Source organism: Onychomys torridus, chromosome 4 (genome assembly GCF_903995425.1).
Source record: "Onychomys torridus chromosome 4, mOncTor1.1, whole genome shotgun sequence".
In the NCBI taxonomy this organism is placed as follows: domain Eukaryota; kingdom Metazoa; phylum Chordata; class Mammalia; order Rodentia; family Cricetidae; genus Onychomys; species Onychomys torridus.
Window position 1 is genome coordinate 80,842,201 of NC_050446.1, and position 16,826 is coordinate 80,859,026.

The 16,826-nt window shown below is 38.2% G+C and overlaps 2 protein-coding genes across 5 annotated transcripts in view; one reads left to right on the forward strand and one right to left on the reverse strand.

Moving 5' to 3' along the window:
* Nucleotides 1-1,220, reverse strand: part of Dnajc24 (DnaJ heat shock protein family (Hsp40) member C24) — a 47,997-nt gene extending 46,777 nt beyond the window's left edge. The window contains exons 1-2 of one of the 4 annotated variants that reach the window (XM_036186661.1): nucleotides 1,165-1,220; nucleotides 303-443 (exon numbers count right to left, since the gene is read on the reverse strand). In XM_036186661.1, coding sequence (XP_036042554.1) covers nucleotides 303-410 — 108 coding nt within the window. In that variant the 5' untranslated portion in view covers nucleotides 411-443; nucleotides 1,165-1,220. The other 3 variants (XM_036186664.1, XM_036186662.1, XM_036186663.1) reach the window with 3 other exon arrangements.
* Nucleotides 1,221-1,326: 106 nt separating this feature from the next.
* Dcdc1 (doublecortin domain containing 1) overlaps nucleotides 1,327-16,826 on the forward strand; it is a 402,846-nt gene continuing 387,346 nt past the window's right edge. The window contains exon 1 of the mRNA XM_036186665.1: nucleotides 1,327-1,467. The gene's annotated coding sequence lies outside the window, so the exon portion shown is untranslated. The remainder of the gene's footprint in view (nucleotides 1,468-16,826) is intronic.

A 16,826-nucleotide genomic window follows, 5' to 3' on the forward strand; every position in this document is an offset into this window, starting at 1 on the left:
GGCTAGTGGATTTTAACACTTATTAAGTAAAAACTGTTTTAAACATTTTACATGGATTCAACATTAGCTGAAACAAACAGAAAAAAGTAGTCCAAGTTTTTATAGTGATTGAATCAGAGGATTCTAATTCAATCACCCCACACCTAATCAATTTTTTTTCTCTACTGTTGAAATTTTCAACTGAACAAACAAATGTCTAGATTCCTACTGTTCTACATGTTTTGAAGCTTAAATTTTTGGTCATATTAAAAAACAAAACTGTTTTCCCTGCCATGATTATCAATCTGAAAGAAAAGACTTACCAGTAATATGAGTTTCTGATATTTTTGTTTTAGGTCTGACACATTTGCAGATGGGTCTGCCCCCAGAATGCTGTACCAATCCTTTTTGAGTGTCTGCTCAAAAGCCATCCCCGTCCTTTGAAGTGTGCCTTCTCAGATAAACTGCAGCAGAAATGTTATGGTAATTCATTACAGTCGGAATAACGAAACAACCCTTCCTAAATTCTTTATTACTTTATTAAGTAAATTGTGATCATAACGCAAACCCAGGAAAATCTATAGTTCCATTTAAAATGTCTCATAAATACCACGTATAAGGAAGAATACTAGGAAGCACAGAAAACCTGCTAGATACATCATCGTATATGCTAAGCTTTTAAATAAATTCACAATGTCATAAAAAGAGAATTTAATAATGAACCTTGGTGATGGATGAACTTCTAAGAAGGTATTTCTTATAATCTAATGGTAAAACTGGCATACAGGTGTTCATTAAAAACACTGGGGCTTAGTGTTCACGAAACGAATGGATAAAGAAACTAGAATGCCAAAGAAATTGAAGGTGATGGCATGCATAGCCTCTGAATTTTCGCTGCTCACTTCTTTTCTTCCAGAGTAAATGTAAACATGCACGAAATGACAGCACGGGCTCAGGGAGAGGGCAGTCCTCCTGCTAGGGCACAGATGCTCACAGCTGCAAATACATCGCTCCCGAAGTTGTGCATTCCAGGATGCCACAGTCCACCCAGCTTTAGAAACCGGTTCACCATGAGGCAGCCGTCTCGCCGACTTGGAGCTTGAAGACTCCAGCCGTCCACAGTCCGCCCTACCCAGCCTGCTGCTCCCAGTGCCTTCCCCTGGCACCACACAGCGTCAGACTCACCAAGTTTCACGCGGAGCCAGCCGGAGCCCATTCGGCCAGAGAGCGGAACCCACGTTCCCTTCCGCCGGAAGTCTGCGTTCAGTGGGAATACGTTTCCAGTCGAGCCCCTAGTTGTAGATGCACACATCTGAAGGGCCCCGCCTCCTACCCTGACGCGGTCGCTATGGTAACCCGCCAGGTTTCTGAGGCTCTGTGAGAGGAGCTCTGGAGAACTGGCTTTCCTGGTCTTGCTGTAATTTCTCTGGTCCTGGCCCCGACATTGTCACAGCCTTCCACCTCTGCTGCGGAGCTCCTTCATCCCAGGTTCCGCTTACTTTACCTTGAGCAACTCGGGTCCTATTGGTTTATACTGGGGGCGGGAAGTTGGTGATAAGGGTGAGGATAGTTCATAAATCATGCCTAATAATCATTCCCTTTAGACTTCTGCAACTGACTTAAAGGTTTTATTGTTTTGTTTTGTTTTGTTTTGTTTAATTCAAATGCTTTCACATTTACTCTTTTTCGCTTTCACTTTAGCCCACTGAGACTACTTTGGAAGGTGTTGCTGTAACTGCTTTGTAGATGAAACTAATCAATGTTCAAGGCCAGATACTTAAATATGCAGGTGTAGAACCAGCACTCCTACCAGAATGAACTGTCCCTTGTGAGTCATTTTGGTAAGGGTTGCTCCAAACGAGCACTTTTGAGTGTGCTGTTGGTTTTTTCCTCTCATCTCCCTTTCTTTGTTCCCGTTTATTAACTCTTCTCCGTGTTTCTTTCTTTGCCTTGATCTCTTCTTTGCATTTTATCTGGAGATGAAATGCATCTTAGTTTTGAGAACATGATCTCCCTTGGAGATACAAAGTGGTTTCGGTTGTTGCTACTTGCTTACATGTACTTTCCCTTCAGTCTTTCTTCTACCAAATATCAGTTGAAGAAGTACTGCAAATAAAATAAAACTAAGAAGAGATATTCTAATAGGATAAATTCTTTAATGTTATGAACATTATGGAATACATGAGGAATTTCAGAATAATACAGTTGACTTAAAAAAATCCTAATATGAAAGTATAAAGTAGGTTCTCCACTGGATTTTGTTATATTTGAAGCAAAGATCATTATACTAACAGCCAGAGGGTCTAGCTTCGGTCCTGGATTTAGAAAACTGTATGGGCATACCAAAATATGAAAGTGAGTATTGTGGATCTCTTCTACAATATTATAAGAAAACATCCATTAAACTATCCTCCCCTCAAACAATCCTACTTGACCCTTATTTGTATACAGAAATGTATTCAGGAAGTACAGTTTTGGAACAAAAGTTTTTATATACTCTGTCATTGGGTTATTGCAAGGCTCATATCTAGCCACTTCTTTGATGTCCCCCAAGAAATCCCAAATGCTTGGCATTTTATCTCTAAGTACTTTAGTTTGCTCCCAACTTTTTCTTTTATCTCCAAGGTTTCCTTAATCAATCAAAACTCAATATTTAATTTATATCATCCAATATACCCACCCTCTTCAAATTTTTCAGATTGTTTCAAAGATGTTTTAGGGGTAGTTTGCTTGGATCTGTATCCAAACACTTGGAACATCAAATCTGGTGGTTCTGCCTCTAAAAAAAAAAAATGTATTTTATCAGACTAATTCCTTCACTAACAACTTGGTTTTGTTGTTGTTGTTGTTGTTTTTAGTTCATTGGGAAAAAAACAGATGGTTTGTCTTATAATCCAAGTCATTGACACTTGGATAAATTTCTCAAGGTGATTGTTACTTGGGTTGCTGCTCATTAATCTCCTTTTTCTAGAACAATGTTATCCTATAGAAATATAGGAAAGTAAGCCACATATGCAAGCTACATGTGTGACTTCTAAAATACTACATTTAACACAACATATCTAGGATATTATCATTATAAAAGGTAATCATATAAAGAACTGACATATAGTTTGCTTTTACAGCACATCTTAGTTTGGACTACTGGTTTCCAGTATTCAATAGCCTCATGCCACTAATGGCTATTTCATTGAGCAAATCAGGTCTAGAGAATAAAGTCCTAACTCTTTTTCAATTACATTAATCTTTATTGTATATGCATTTGTATGTGTGGGGTGTGGGTATGCCACAGCATGTGTTAGAAGTCAAGTACAACTTACAGGAGTTAAGTGTTCCTTCTACCATGTGGGTCCTGAGTACTGAACTCAGGTTGTTAGAATTGGAAGCAGTGCTTTTACCTGCTGATCCATCTCTACATCCCTAAGAACCTAACTTTTTATTCTGGCATTAATTTACCTTCTAGACTAACTGAGTGTTTAAAAAGTATTTCTTTCAACATTCATAGCAAGTCCTACAAAATACTCATTTGTACTCTTCTGATCCCATGACGTGTTATTGTCTCTATGTTCTGTAACAGTTCCCCTAGTTAGAGCGTCAGCCATGTGGAGCAAGAAATCTCTATATCAAACTGAGTACTGGGAGCTGTCATGCCTCACTCTTCCAACTTTTTTATTTTTTTATTTTTCTGTTATCAGCTTTATACAGTACAAATTATTATCCTAATAGTGAAATGTTTCACTGAGGCTTGCCCAGTGATTGAGTAAAACCAAAATTTATTATAAGCCACAGTCATCCTAGGGTCACCCCTGCTATGTAGCCTCCCTGGTTCTGTGGGTTACAGTCTGATTGTTCTTTGCTTTATATCTAGTATCCACTTAGGAGTGAGTACATATCATGTTTGTCCTTATGAGTTTGGGTTACTTCACTCAGGATGATATTTTCTAGTTCCATCCATTTGCCTGCAAATTTCATGCTGTCATTGTTTTTCACTCTTCCAACTTCTTTTATTTTATTTTATTTTATTTTATTTTATTTTATTTTATTTTATTTTATTTTTTTGTCGGAGCTTGAGGACTGAACCCAGGGCCTTGTGCTTGCTAGGCAAGCACTCTACCACTGAGCTAAATCCCCAACTCGACTCTTCCAACTTCTAATGATGAGCTTCTGACCTGGACCAGGTCGTTCTTCAGTGACGGGGTCCCAAAGCTAGTGGGAAGAGAAGATAAAGAAGATATAAAATCTGGGGTCAGGAGATCTTGCACAAGCTATGTCTTATGCTAAGCAAGCTTATTAAGAAGTACAGTGTCTTGTATATGGTTTTCAGGAAAAAGATGGTACATATCAGCAGAAAGCTATCATATAAAAGGAAGAAATCAACAGGAAGCTAATCAAGCAATGTTGCACAAAAGGAATACAGTATCTCAAGTGCATCACAGGGGCCTTGGAACTGATAATCATAGTCCTTTGAGGGGATAGTTGGTTTCTCGGGAAAGCCTCAGCTCCCCCAACATCCTGGCCCTGGGCCACTATTGGCTCTGCCAAGCATATACATGGTTTTAGACAAGGAACTATGTTCCTTCTCTATACCCCAGAGGCTGAGGAAACGCTCCCAAGGCTCTGGCCCAGGCTATTACTGACTGTGCCAAGCATGTTCATGGTTATAGGTCCTTCCAGGGCCTCAGGAAAAGCCTTGGATCAGTTTGGTTCCCGGCAAGTTTCTACAATAGGTTTGTTTCTTACTGCCTTATTTTCAGAAGCAAATGTATCCATCATATGTGAAACTGATGTAGCATAAATATAAACTATTGAGTTGGAATGATGGCTCAGTGCTTAAGAGCACATATTGCTTTTGTAGTGAATTTTTTAGTTTAATTCCCTGCATCTATGTTGAGCAGCTCACAATCACTTGTAATTCCAACTTCAGAGGGATCCAACATCTCTGGCCTTTGAGGACACACACTTACATGAACTTACAATTAATTAAAAATAGAATAAATATAAAAATATTCTTAAATGAAACATAAACTATTATGTGGTAGTTAGGGACATAAATTCTACAGTCAAGCTGGGTAACCTCAGCTCGAGCTCTACCTCTTCCTGGCAGTGAGAACTTGTAAGAGTTAATCCTTCTGTACCCTGCTTTCTTCCTCTGTAAATAATTGCACACACGATGCTTCTTTCATAAATCTGTTGTGAGACTTGTAATAATTGTACCTGAAATCAGTAAGTACTTAGTAATGGTGGGTTATTACTATTACTAGAAAAACATTGGCTTCTTAGTTTTAATATTACAGTAAACTCATAGTAGAATTTCAGAACCTCATGAACACCAGAAACTACCAAATTATAAAAATAAAGCCACACCCAACTATTTGTTGAATTAATCTTTTCATTTGGCTATAAGATAAATTTAAGTCATCAGCAAAGCCATCTTAGTTCATGTTATCCACATATATCTTATATGAAAACAGTAGGCATAAGTTAAATATTTGATTACAAGATGATGATCAAGTATTATAGATAAATAAAGAGATAATTTTATGACGGTTTAAAACCCCAGATTGTAGCAGTAGCCAAAAATTACTTCATTACTCAATTTATCAAGTTAATACCAATCTGCCCATAAATGAATGCCTACCAAACATTAATTTGATATGATACTAGAGAAACTATGCTTCTTACCTTATAGACAGTTGTGTTTGCTTCTGCAACCACAATGAAATACTGAGATAATTAATGTATAAAGTGAAAATATTTCTTCTGGTTCACAGTTTTGTACATTTCAGGCTAATGGCATGCAGACGTGGCTTTGGGTTTCTCATAGGAGTGGGTGCCGGGTGACAAAGGTGGAGAGTGTGTGACAGAACAAATATTCTTTACCCCATGACCAGACTGCAAGATGGAAAGGAAAGGGAGAGAGCTCTGATGGCCTAAGGATGGCCCAGTGGTCTCCACTTGCCAAAGGTGCCATCAAATAGCTCTGTCCTTGAGACTACCTTCTATCCAAACCACAGCAACAGTGTACTTGTGCTAATTATTCATTTCTTGGCATTATATTCATGTATTCTTTCTATGTATTTCATTACCAACTCCAATTTTCTTTGTATTCATTTCTGATTTTTTAGGATTTGCTTATCATTGAACTGAACTGAATTTATTTGTAATTATCACCAGTATTACAGTTATGTTCTGAAATTAGGCAAATTACATCTAAAACAACTTGAAACTTTACTAGAATGATAGACAAATCACCAAGAATTACCTAGTAATGATATTTTAAAAGCAATAATATGGTACGTAAACAGCCTCCATTTACTTACTCAATCAACAAATAGTTTCTGTTTGCTCTGCGCCTCATACAGAGATAGCATTGGCTGCATCTTACTCATCTTGGCAGACAGATAAAGAAATGAGCAACTTGAAATCCTGTGAGGGCAAACCGAGAAGTGGCATTGGTAACATACAGGCACAAAGCGAAACAGGCTACTTGAATTCCTGAAAGTTTTTGGTTTTGGTTTTGTTTTAGCTGAGGATCGAACCCAGGGCCTTGTGCTTGCTAGGCAAGCGCTCTACCACTGAGCTAAATCCCCAACCTGAAAGTTTTAAATCAAGATAAAACTAGACTATGGTCTGTTGTTCCTTGTTCTCCCTTTCTGTTCTTGATCCAGCTGGGATCTCCTGCTCTCCTAAACTCTCTTTCCCTCGAACCTTGACCTTCATTACTCCCACTGTCGTCCAGGTTGTTCATGTAGATCTCATACATTTCTCTGTCATTGGGCAATCCCTGTGTCTTTCTTAGGGTCCTGTTTTTTAGGTAGCCTCCCTGAAGTTGTGTAGCAGTCTAGTCATCTTTGTTTTACATCTAGTATCCTCCTAATGAATAACAGACCATGATAAATGAAGACCACATGAGAACAGGAATAAGCAAAGTGCTAGAGAGGTTCCCAGAAATCCACAATGATACATCCACTGTAGACTACTGGCAATGGTGGAGAGAAAGCCTGATCTGATCTAGTCTGGTGATCAGATGGCCAAACACCCTAACTGTCGTACTGGAACTCTCATCCAATAACTGATGTAAGTGGATGTAGAGATCCTCAGCCAGGCCCCAGATGGAGCTCCAGGAGTCCAATTGTTGAGAAAGAGGAGGGACTGTAAGAGTGTGAATTGTTGAATCCAAGATTGGAAAAAGCACAGGGACAAATAGCCAAACGAATGGAAACACATGAATTATGAACCAAAAGCTGTGGAGCCCCCAACTGGAGCAGGCCCTCTGGATAAGTGAGACAATTGAATCGCTTGAATTGTTTGGGAGGCATCCAGGCAGTGGGACCTGGACCTGTCCTTAGTGCATGAGCTGGCTGTTAGGAACATTGGGCTTACTCAGGGACACTTTGCTCAGCCTGGAAGGAGGGGACTGGAGCTGCCTGTACTGAATCCACCAGGTTGAGCTGAATCCCCAGGGGAGTCTTGGCCCTGGAGGAGATGGGAATGGAGGGGAGGGGTTGGCAGGAAGGTGGGAGTGGGGGCAGAGGGAGGGTAGGACAGGGGAACCCATGGCTGATATGTAAAATTAAAACACAAATATAATAAAAATAAAAATTAAAAAAAAACTAGACTGTGAAGATGTGTGGATGTGTTCAGCTTTAAGTAATACTTTAAAGGGAAGGAGAAATGTATGACAAGAATTTCAGAAACTATTTTTCTTTTTGACTGATTGTCATAAAAGCTTATACAATATTTAAATCAATCTAATGAACAACTGGTATAGTTTCTATCTTGGACATTCCCAATGTCCCATACTGATTAGTGCCACGAGGAGGTGGGACCAAGGATGGGGAAAGTTAGATCTGGAAGCATGTCTTTGGAGGTAATATTGGGACTCTATCCACTTCTACCCTTTCCCGTGCTGTCCCGTCTTTCTACTTCCCAGCTGCCATGAAAGGAGTGGCTTCCACTACCCATAGTTCCTGGCATGATGACCCACCTTGTTACAGACCTGGAAACTTAAACGCTTACCAAAACAAACGCTTCTTTCCTCTGAATTTGGTTACCTCTCGTATTTTGCTGTAGGAACAGGAAGCAAACTGATACAACACTTCTACCTTGTCTTTTCTAACCAGCTATTGTTTCTCCCCTAAACTGGCTCTACTCCTTTGTCATTTCTGCAGCATCATTGTAGCTGCTGCTGTGGCCTCTTTTGTAACCTCGATTGTATCTGTATTTTAGATTTCTGGGGAGTCTCAATCTTAACTGGGGTTCTTGTTCCTATATTCTTCATGCTTGTGTTTTAATCATCCCAGAACCTATTAGAGATACTGTCCTTAATCCATCTTCACGATCATAACACATGCCAACTTATTTTCAGCATCTCGCTCCTTTACATCTCTCTCTTCTGGGAGCACTCTGGCTTCTCCACACTTCCCAGACTGCCTGGAATGCCTGGCCATTCCTTTCGATAGGTGAGAAAATGCAGTTATAAGCTGCTTTTTATAGCATCCTTCTTTCTCCAGTTTTACTTTTTTAGAGAAAGTTTATTTTTGTCATATAATTGACTCACAGAAGAAAGGTTAATCTGAATGATCAGGGGGTGTTAATTTGTGGGTTAAAATGTGTTAAATAGTTGATATGAAGTCTGTTTAAGTCAATTAGAGAGTATAATGAAGATATTTCCAGGGTGTTAGGGAACCGTTTGGAGTTAGTTTGGAATTCACCAGTGCATGTTTACTGCAGCACCTGGCTTAAAATGTGACTGCATATGAATAGGCGTGCATGGAGAAGATGTTTGATTTCATTAATATGACTTATCTCATGATGGGACATGAAACCTCCTATTTGATTCATCTTTAGTAAGGAGGAAGTGTGACTAGCAGCATTACTGCCTGCCTTACTCCTGCATCTGCACTGCATCACCCAGAAAGCATTCCCAGATGTGTGCTTGTTTACTCCTTTGCCCTTAAAACAGATGAAAATCAGCGATACCATTAAAGCTTGAGTTGAGGAAGACATGAGAAGTTAAAGAAACAATTTGTTTCTCTAGTAAAACTGCCCACGGTGATGATGTGAGACATCTTCCTTTTGGTTAATACCATCAAGATTTCAAAACATTTGATATTATTATGTAGACCTTAATGTTATGATGCATAAATTTCAGTAGTTGAATCTAATTTTGCAGGAAGATAGACACATTCAAGGATATATATGTTGCATCTTCCACAGTTCAAGTCTACAAAAGAAATGAGTTAAAACCCCTATATTTTACACTGTATTCTTCACCTCAGCATATGGGTTGTGGTGGTACTATTTGTTACTGCTTACATCAGTTTACTAGTGATAAACACATTTAACATTGCAGCTTCTACTCGAAACCCTCCAGTTTAATCATTTGAGGTGGATGAAAAACAAGTCTCCTTTGCTAATGGGCTTTCTACAGTGATGGAGCCAATGTCAGAATGATGAAAGCGTGCCGCTGACATATACTGGATAACTGTCTTCTGATGGATTTCCAGAAAAATATCATATTTTAAAAAATATGGTGAGCAATTCATACTATTACTTTTTAATCTGCCAAGAAGCACTATGAGTACAGTCTTTTGTAGCTCATTAGCAATTTCTTTAATGAGTTTTTTTTGGTGTGATAGATAGTTAAAGTAACAGACAAATGACAGATTGTTTGCCTTTAATGATTTCCCTGTTTCGAGCCCATTACAAAGCAATTAGAAATCTGACAGCATTTTCACTCTGCATTACTGATCATCTAAAGTGATGAGGAATGAGAGGTGATGAATATTAATTGTATATTTTCATATGATTATCATAAATTATTACCTTGTCTGATGTGCTGCAGGTGAAGCGGGAACATTAGAGAAAGTCAGTCAGATATATTAATTTGAAAGACTGGATGTTTTTTAATCTTTGCCTGCAATATGAGTCCTGGTCTGTAGCGCTACTCTTTTTGACTGTTTCCCTGTGAATATTAAATTAAATGGTTTTACTTTCTCTGTATGTTTGGAAAACTTAAATACATTTTTATTTAGATACAAGAAAAGGAAAGATATATTCCATAGTGCAGTGCACATACATGTTTTGAAGCTAAAATTAAATTTAGAAAGGGAGACATGAGTGACTTCTATTGCCGTATGTATCATACACATATATTTATGGTATTTACACATATCACCACAGAGAAAGAGACAGTTGGAAACTCATCCTGTCTTCTTCTTAAAGTCGTGTGATCCTGCATAAGAAAAGGCAAGAGACCAAAATATGGAAGAACAGTATTAGCTTTTTCTTCATCTTCTAGATGGAGTTTGGCATTGCCCCACAGTCCCTCACTTTAAGCAGGTAAATGTAAACCTGTCCTCTGAATGCAGGTGCTGCTTGTTACTTATCTGGTCTTGAACTTGGAGTAAATGTTGGTCTAAAAAGGAGAACTAGTGCTTAGTGAGAAGCAACAAGCTTAGGGAACACTAATTGACTCGTCATGCATTTGGAGCAGATATACCCAAGGGTCCAGGTATGACTCGGGAATCAGGGCATGATGAACAGAGCAGCTTTCCAGTGTGCAGCAAGGCCATGTCTGGATTCAGGATTGTCTTTCTAGCCAATGTAGATTGCTTTGTGGAGTGCTGTCACTTGTAGATGCTTGTTATTTTGAATCTATATTTATTAAAAAGGCTATAATCTATATAATGAGCATACATTAATAAAACCAATTTTGATAAGCTGCTTACAAACTATTCTCTTTATTTTTATATGTAACTTTATGAATTCTCATTTATAGATATTGAAAGTAAAATTCTTCTACCTTTGCAAATTAACTTTTGCTCTGAAAAGTTGACAGTTTTCTGTAATTTGTTATAATGTTTGTGATATTTTAATTTTAAGTATATGAATGTGTGCCTGAATGTATGTCTGTGCACCACGTAAAGAGGGCATCATATCCACTGAGACTGGAGCTAACGGGGGTTGTGGGCCGCCTAGGAGTTGAACCCAGATGCTCTAGAGGAGCAGCCAGTGCTCTTAACCTCCAAGCCCCTTAAGTTTTACTTTTTCTGCTTGTTGATTTCCCCACATTTTGTACTATAGGAATCACCTTCATCTTTAGAGACAGTCCCACTGACAAACCCTAGAGTCAGGGGAGTGATTCCTGTAGCCTTCCTTCTTTCTGCTGGTACCCATCCTCCCAGTCTGATTGCAGACTTCTAAGGTGATGTCCAAAAAGCACAAACAGTTGTCATGTGTTTCTTTTTCTATGTTTAACAATCTACTGTGTTAGCATATTGGTTTTTCTTTGTTTGTTTTTACTATAAGGAATATCTTGAGGCTGGATAACTTTGTAAAGACATTTCATTTCACTCACAGTTCTAGAGATCAAGGACATCACATTCATGTCACCTTGGCTCTATTAAAGGCCTCATGGCAAACAGCACTACAATGATGGTACATGTAACAAAACAAAAGATCACCAGGAGGGAAGCCAGAGAGTAATTCAGGACCCAAATCCAGGGTTTTATAACAACTGGTTTCACTAGACCTGAGAGGTCCCCTAAAAATACGTCAGTTCTTTCTGAGCATATGCCCTCAGTGACCTAAGAACCTCCTGCCAAGCCCTACTTCTCTGTGTCTTCACACACGCCCAACAAGGCTTCCTGGAAAACCAAGCTCTACACACATCGATCTTTGAGGGACAAACCCCATCCAAACCAGAGGAAACCTCGCCTAACATGACTGAGTAGCTTTGGGCTAGGGTTTACTTCTATCTTCTGAGGACTTGGATAAAAAATATACCTATTTTTCTTACTGACAAAGAACAGTAAGCAACCTAAGCTATCCATCTATGGCATGGTTAGAAATCCCACAGCCAAGGAAGAAACACTCTTCAACTGCAGCTCATGTGTAACTACATCTTCTCTGATACCAAATGGACCCTGGGATACTCTCTACCAACTCTAAAAATTCTTTCTTGGAGAGTTTGGGGGCAAACACAAGTATTAAAATGAAGATTAGGGTTTATAATTCTCAGAAACCTCCACAAAAGCTTTCTTGTTGAATCCTTAGTCCTATTCAAAAGGTAAGCTGATGGTTTATCATCCCCATCAAGTGGGTAAGACTGGAAAGGAACAGAGACGATACCAAACTTAAGACAACTGACCCTAGGCTTCTTAGAAAGTCTCCAGGATTCGAAGTTTAGAGGTAGAGTGATTCCAGAATTCTGTTTTCATCAGCATCTCCATCTTCGTGTTTTAGATGGTTTAAAAAAATGAAGCCAGGAGAGTTTAGAATTTCCCTCAGCTCTGCCCTAAAATTATCATCAGAACTCTAGAACTTTTTGACCTGGTTGTAGTAAGCTTTACATATGAGACATGGTGCATGTCTCCAAAATCTACAGGACCATTTTCTTTAGTTGTATTTTTCTGGTTGATAAATAAAATATTGATTATAAACTTGGTTTGGCAAATAGAAATATTTTTACCTTATTAGTGTTATTACATTATTTTAGTTATGAAGCTCTTTTATGATGTGAGCTTCTGATCTAACGATTCTGTTATGTCCTAAGGTCAGAAAATAATGGGATTGTGTGTGTTTGTTTGTTATTGCTGTTGACAGAGTAGAGTGAGAGGCTGGACTACTTACTGGTTCCTACTGCCTTCTTTTTACACCAGTACAAATACTGTCTGAGGGTCACTCTCTGGCCTGAGAACTTCCAGAATTGATTGTTTTCCTGCTATTTAGAAAGACATTTAAGATCAAACAGTAATTTAATAGTCAAACGTTTTTCTTTCTAACATATCCATATTATTTATTTTAATTGGTAACAATTCAGAACAATAATTTTCTTTGTTCATTTGATCAGTAGGAACCTTCATTTAACTTGGTCCCTTATCATTCAGGATCAACCCTGATTGCCTAACACAGTCCCCATGTTCCACTTTCTTTCACTGCTGGGGCCCTTTGGACTATGTCCTGGTATATATACTCATGTGTACCCATGTCCCTGACCTCAGGTTCCAGACACTTGTCTTCCTTGTCCTGTTGACAGCATCTGTCTTTAAACACATGGCAACTATTCTTTACACTAATTAAATTTCAAATTTTTTTAAATCTTGTACTTTATTTTTAAGCAATATTTATTTCCTTTTTAAAGATGTACTTACTTAGTGCATGTGGTGTGCCTGCATGAGTTCATATGCACCACATTTATGCAGGTGTCCATGGAAATTAGAGAGAACTGTGTCCTCTGAAATTGGAGTTGCATATGTGAGCACCTGATGTGGGTGCTGGGAACCCATCTGGGTCCTCTGCAAGAACAGGAAATGCTCTTAATTACTGAGCCATTTCTTCAGCGCCCCTCCCCCCGCCCCATGTACTTATTTTAAATATCATTCTATCACCTTATAAAGCAATAAAGAACCTTTATTTCCATAGTGCTCATACTTGACCTCTCATAATTTCTACCAAATAGGTTATGTATCCTCTCACAGTACAATTTCACTGAATCAAGAAATCCTTTATGATCTCAGGGGAGGAGAAGGTCAGCAAGTTGGAGAGAGTATCAAGGAAGTTCTCTTTTGCTTTTAATTAAAGAACTACAAAGGATCTGATGAGGAGGAGCCCAAACACAAAACCAAGATTTCTTGATGTCAGTCTAGTAAATACATGAACCCATTTCTGAAATAGGTTCTCAAAAGAGAGAAGACAGGGCAATAGCGATTGGTTTTGATTAAAACCAATTTGTAGATTCTTTTGTTCCTAAATCGTTTTTTGTATTGAACCAGAGAAGGGAATAAAAAGGCATGCAGCTCTGAAATTACACTGCTTACATCTCATATACTTGTATGCCATGTCAACCCTGTCACAGGAGGATGCTGAGTTCATCTGATGTACTCAGCTGCTCATATACTCTAATAGTTGTCTCTTTGTACTTTATGTGTTACTAATTGACTGTTTAATTTGTTACTGCATGTTCCTAGGTTAAGCTAAGCTGTCTAATTATCAAAGTCATTTTCCCTTTCTGTTAGTGATAGGTATGTTTTCATTTTTCTGGGCTCCATGGATAATTTCCCTCATTTTAGGTTGGTGAAAAAGGAGGGAAATAGTTAAAAAGAATACAAGTAAAGAGTTACAAAAGATGACATGGGTAGTCTGTGTGACCTCCCACCCTAGTCTATGCTAATAGTCCTAAATATTTAACCAACATTTGAATCATTTTTTAAGTTTCTAAAATTTAAATTAACTATTCCTCACAGACAGTTAGAGACATTTCTGTTTATACTGAGCTCTGTGAACTGAATGGGTTTCTTGCTTAGTCATGTTTTAGAGAGGGTCAGGTTACCTAGCATGATGCCTCAGCATGCCTTGCAGTTCCCTGCACTTACTACAGTCATGCTTGAAGTAAGCCATAATGATCAGCAGCTGTTAGGGTTGTAGAATAAGAATTATAATAAATATCAAACACAAGGCTTGAAGCCATTAAATTATCATCAAGAACAAGACATTTAAGAAAAATATCTGAACCTGTAAAACAAAACGAAGCTTGATTTTGTAGGACTCATCAGGTTATAGATAATTTTGCTTCATCCCAAGGAATATTGAAGGTACTGAGCCACATCATTTAAGTACTGTCAGCAATGTTACAGGCAACACCTGTGTGTTTCTACTAACTCTATATGTCTTGTTCTTTAGTAAAAACCATCTCTTGCTTGGAGGCTAGCAAGTGTAGCTGAAGTTTTCCTAGTCCCACCCAGCTCCTACGGTGCCACAGCCTGGCAGCCACTCAGACCCAAATGAACACACACAGGCTAATATTATTTTTAAACTATGGCCATGGCAGGCTTCTTGCTAACTAGCTCTCATATCTTAAATTAGCCCATTTTTATTTACCTATACTTTGCCATATGGCCCATGGCTTGTGGCTTACTGGTATCTTTACATCTTGCTTCTTATAGCAGTGGCTAGCAAAGTCTCCTGACTCAGCTTTCCTCTTCCCAGAATTCTTCTCGTCTCTTATCCTGCCTATATTTCCTGCCTGGCTACTGGCCAATCAGCATTTTATTTATCAACCAATCAGAGCAACACATATTCACCGCATACAGAATGACATTCCACAGCAGGCAAGATGGCTAAATCTGATGACTCAAATTATCCTTTGACTTCTGTATTCATGATGTGGCATGTGCATGCCCACACACAAGAAATAGATAAATAACCATCTGTTGGAACCATTGTATACTAAAATTAGCAAAGATTATATCAAATACAATGAAAATCTTAGTTATTGAATGTTTAATAAAGCACTAATATTCTGTGGCAGGCACTTGAGACTATGCCAACAGCTCAAGTATTGAAAATAAGGTAATTCTTTGCAGACACTTAGGTAGTAACCTTTTCAAAGTCCTGAGTTTTAATTTGTGTTATTTCTAATTGAATGAATAAAGCCTTGGCAAGATTTTGAAAGCTGTGAGAAAATGGTCACCACCTCAGTTTACAAGTCAAATTTACTGAAGTTGGAAATGCACAATTGATATTATCTTAGCAAGTAAAAAATAACACCTTGAGCACATGAAAATTTGTAAGTGCATATAAATGTGTGTTATTATATATAGAAAAAAGAGATAGGTAGAAAAGAGAGAGATTAAGTTTGTGAATCAGGGAACATGATGTGAATGAAATGGTCTTCTAGGTATATCTCCCAAGTGGAAAAATAAAAAATGTCATTCACAAGATTGAGAGTCAAAGCTTCTTCATTCTAAATACCAGTGTTAGTGCAGGGGTAGCATTTCTTCTCATTTCTAGAAAACTACATAATTTATTGTCTTTCATTTTAGGTCATTATAGATTTTGAGCAATGTCTTGGAATACCCAAAGACAGCTGAATGTAGTTATGTGAGTAGAGATGGATATAGGATTTCCTCAAAGATTGTTGTGTTGCTATTATTGTTGGTAAATTATCTCTCAATTTAATTTTAAAAGATTTTTCTGAGATTCAGCTATTCCTGGTAGCTAAGAAATTAAATTGTACCTTCCAAACATATGTGATAATGTGACTACTTGAATTATAAAGTTGTGTGTGCTGATGGCTTAATACAAGAGTTGAAAGCTCTTACATTGCTATAGCAACTGTGAGTTCATTGAAGGTAGTACATTTTGTTGTGATAATTTTCCATCTTGTTCATGTTAAATACAATTAGGGTTGAACTTAGAATAGTTCCCATTGTCCATGGATTCATATTGTATGTTTTTAATTACACTGTGATCCAAAAATAAGAGATGAAAAATTCTAGATGAATTTCATAATTTTAAGTTTTATGCTATGCACAGGAATGTGACAGTGCTGAATGGTATCTTGCTCTGTCTGTTTGAAACACCAAGCATTTCTTTGTCCAGTCTGTTCATGCTGTATGCTTTATCCACCCATTAGTCACTGAATCTTTTGGTTTGTAGAGCAATTGTCACAGTATGGCAGTGCTTGTGTTCTCAAGACGTGCTTCTTTTACTTTATAATGGTTCCAAACTGCAAGGATGGTAATGCTGGCAATACAGGTGTGGTTAAGAGAAGTCACAACGTGCGTCCTGTAGATGAGAATGTGAACAGTTTTGATTTGGTAAGGAAAGAAACAAAATCATATTCTTAGTTGCTAAGATCTATACAAATGACTCTTCCGGCCTGGGGAAGTAGCTCAATGGCTAATAGCGTATACTGTTCTTGCAGAGGACCCAAAATTAGTTTTTAGAACCCATGTCAGGTGCATGTAACACAGCTCCAGGGGGTCCAACGTCTTCTGGCCTCAATTAGCCTCAATGCTTGCTCTCTCTCTCTCTCTCCCTCTCATCTCACACACATACAC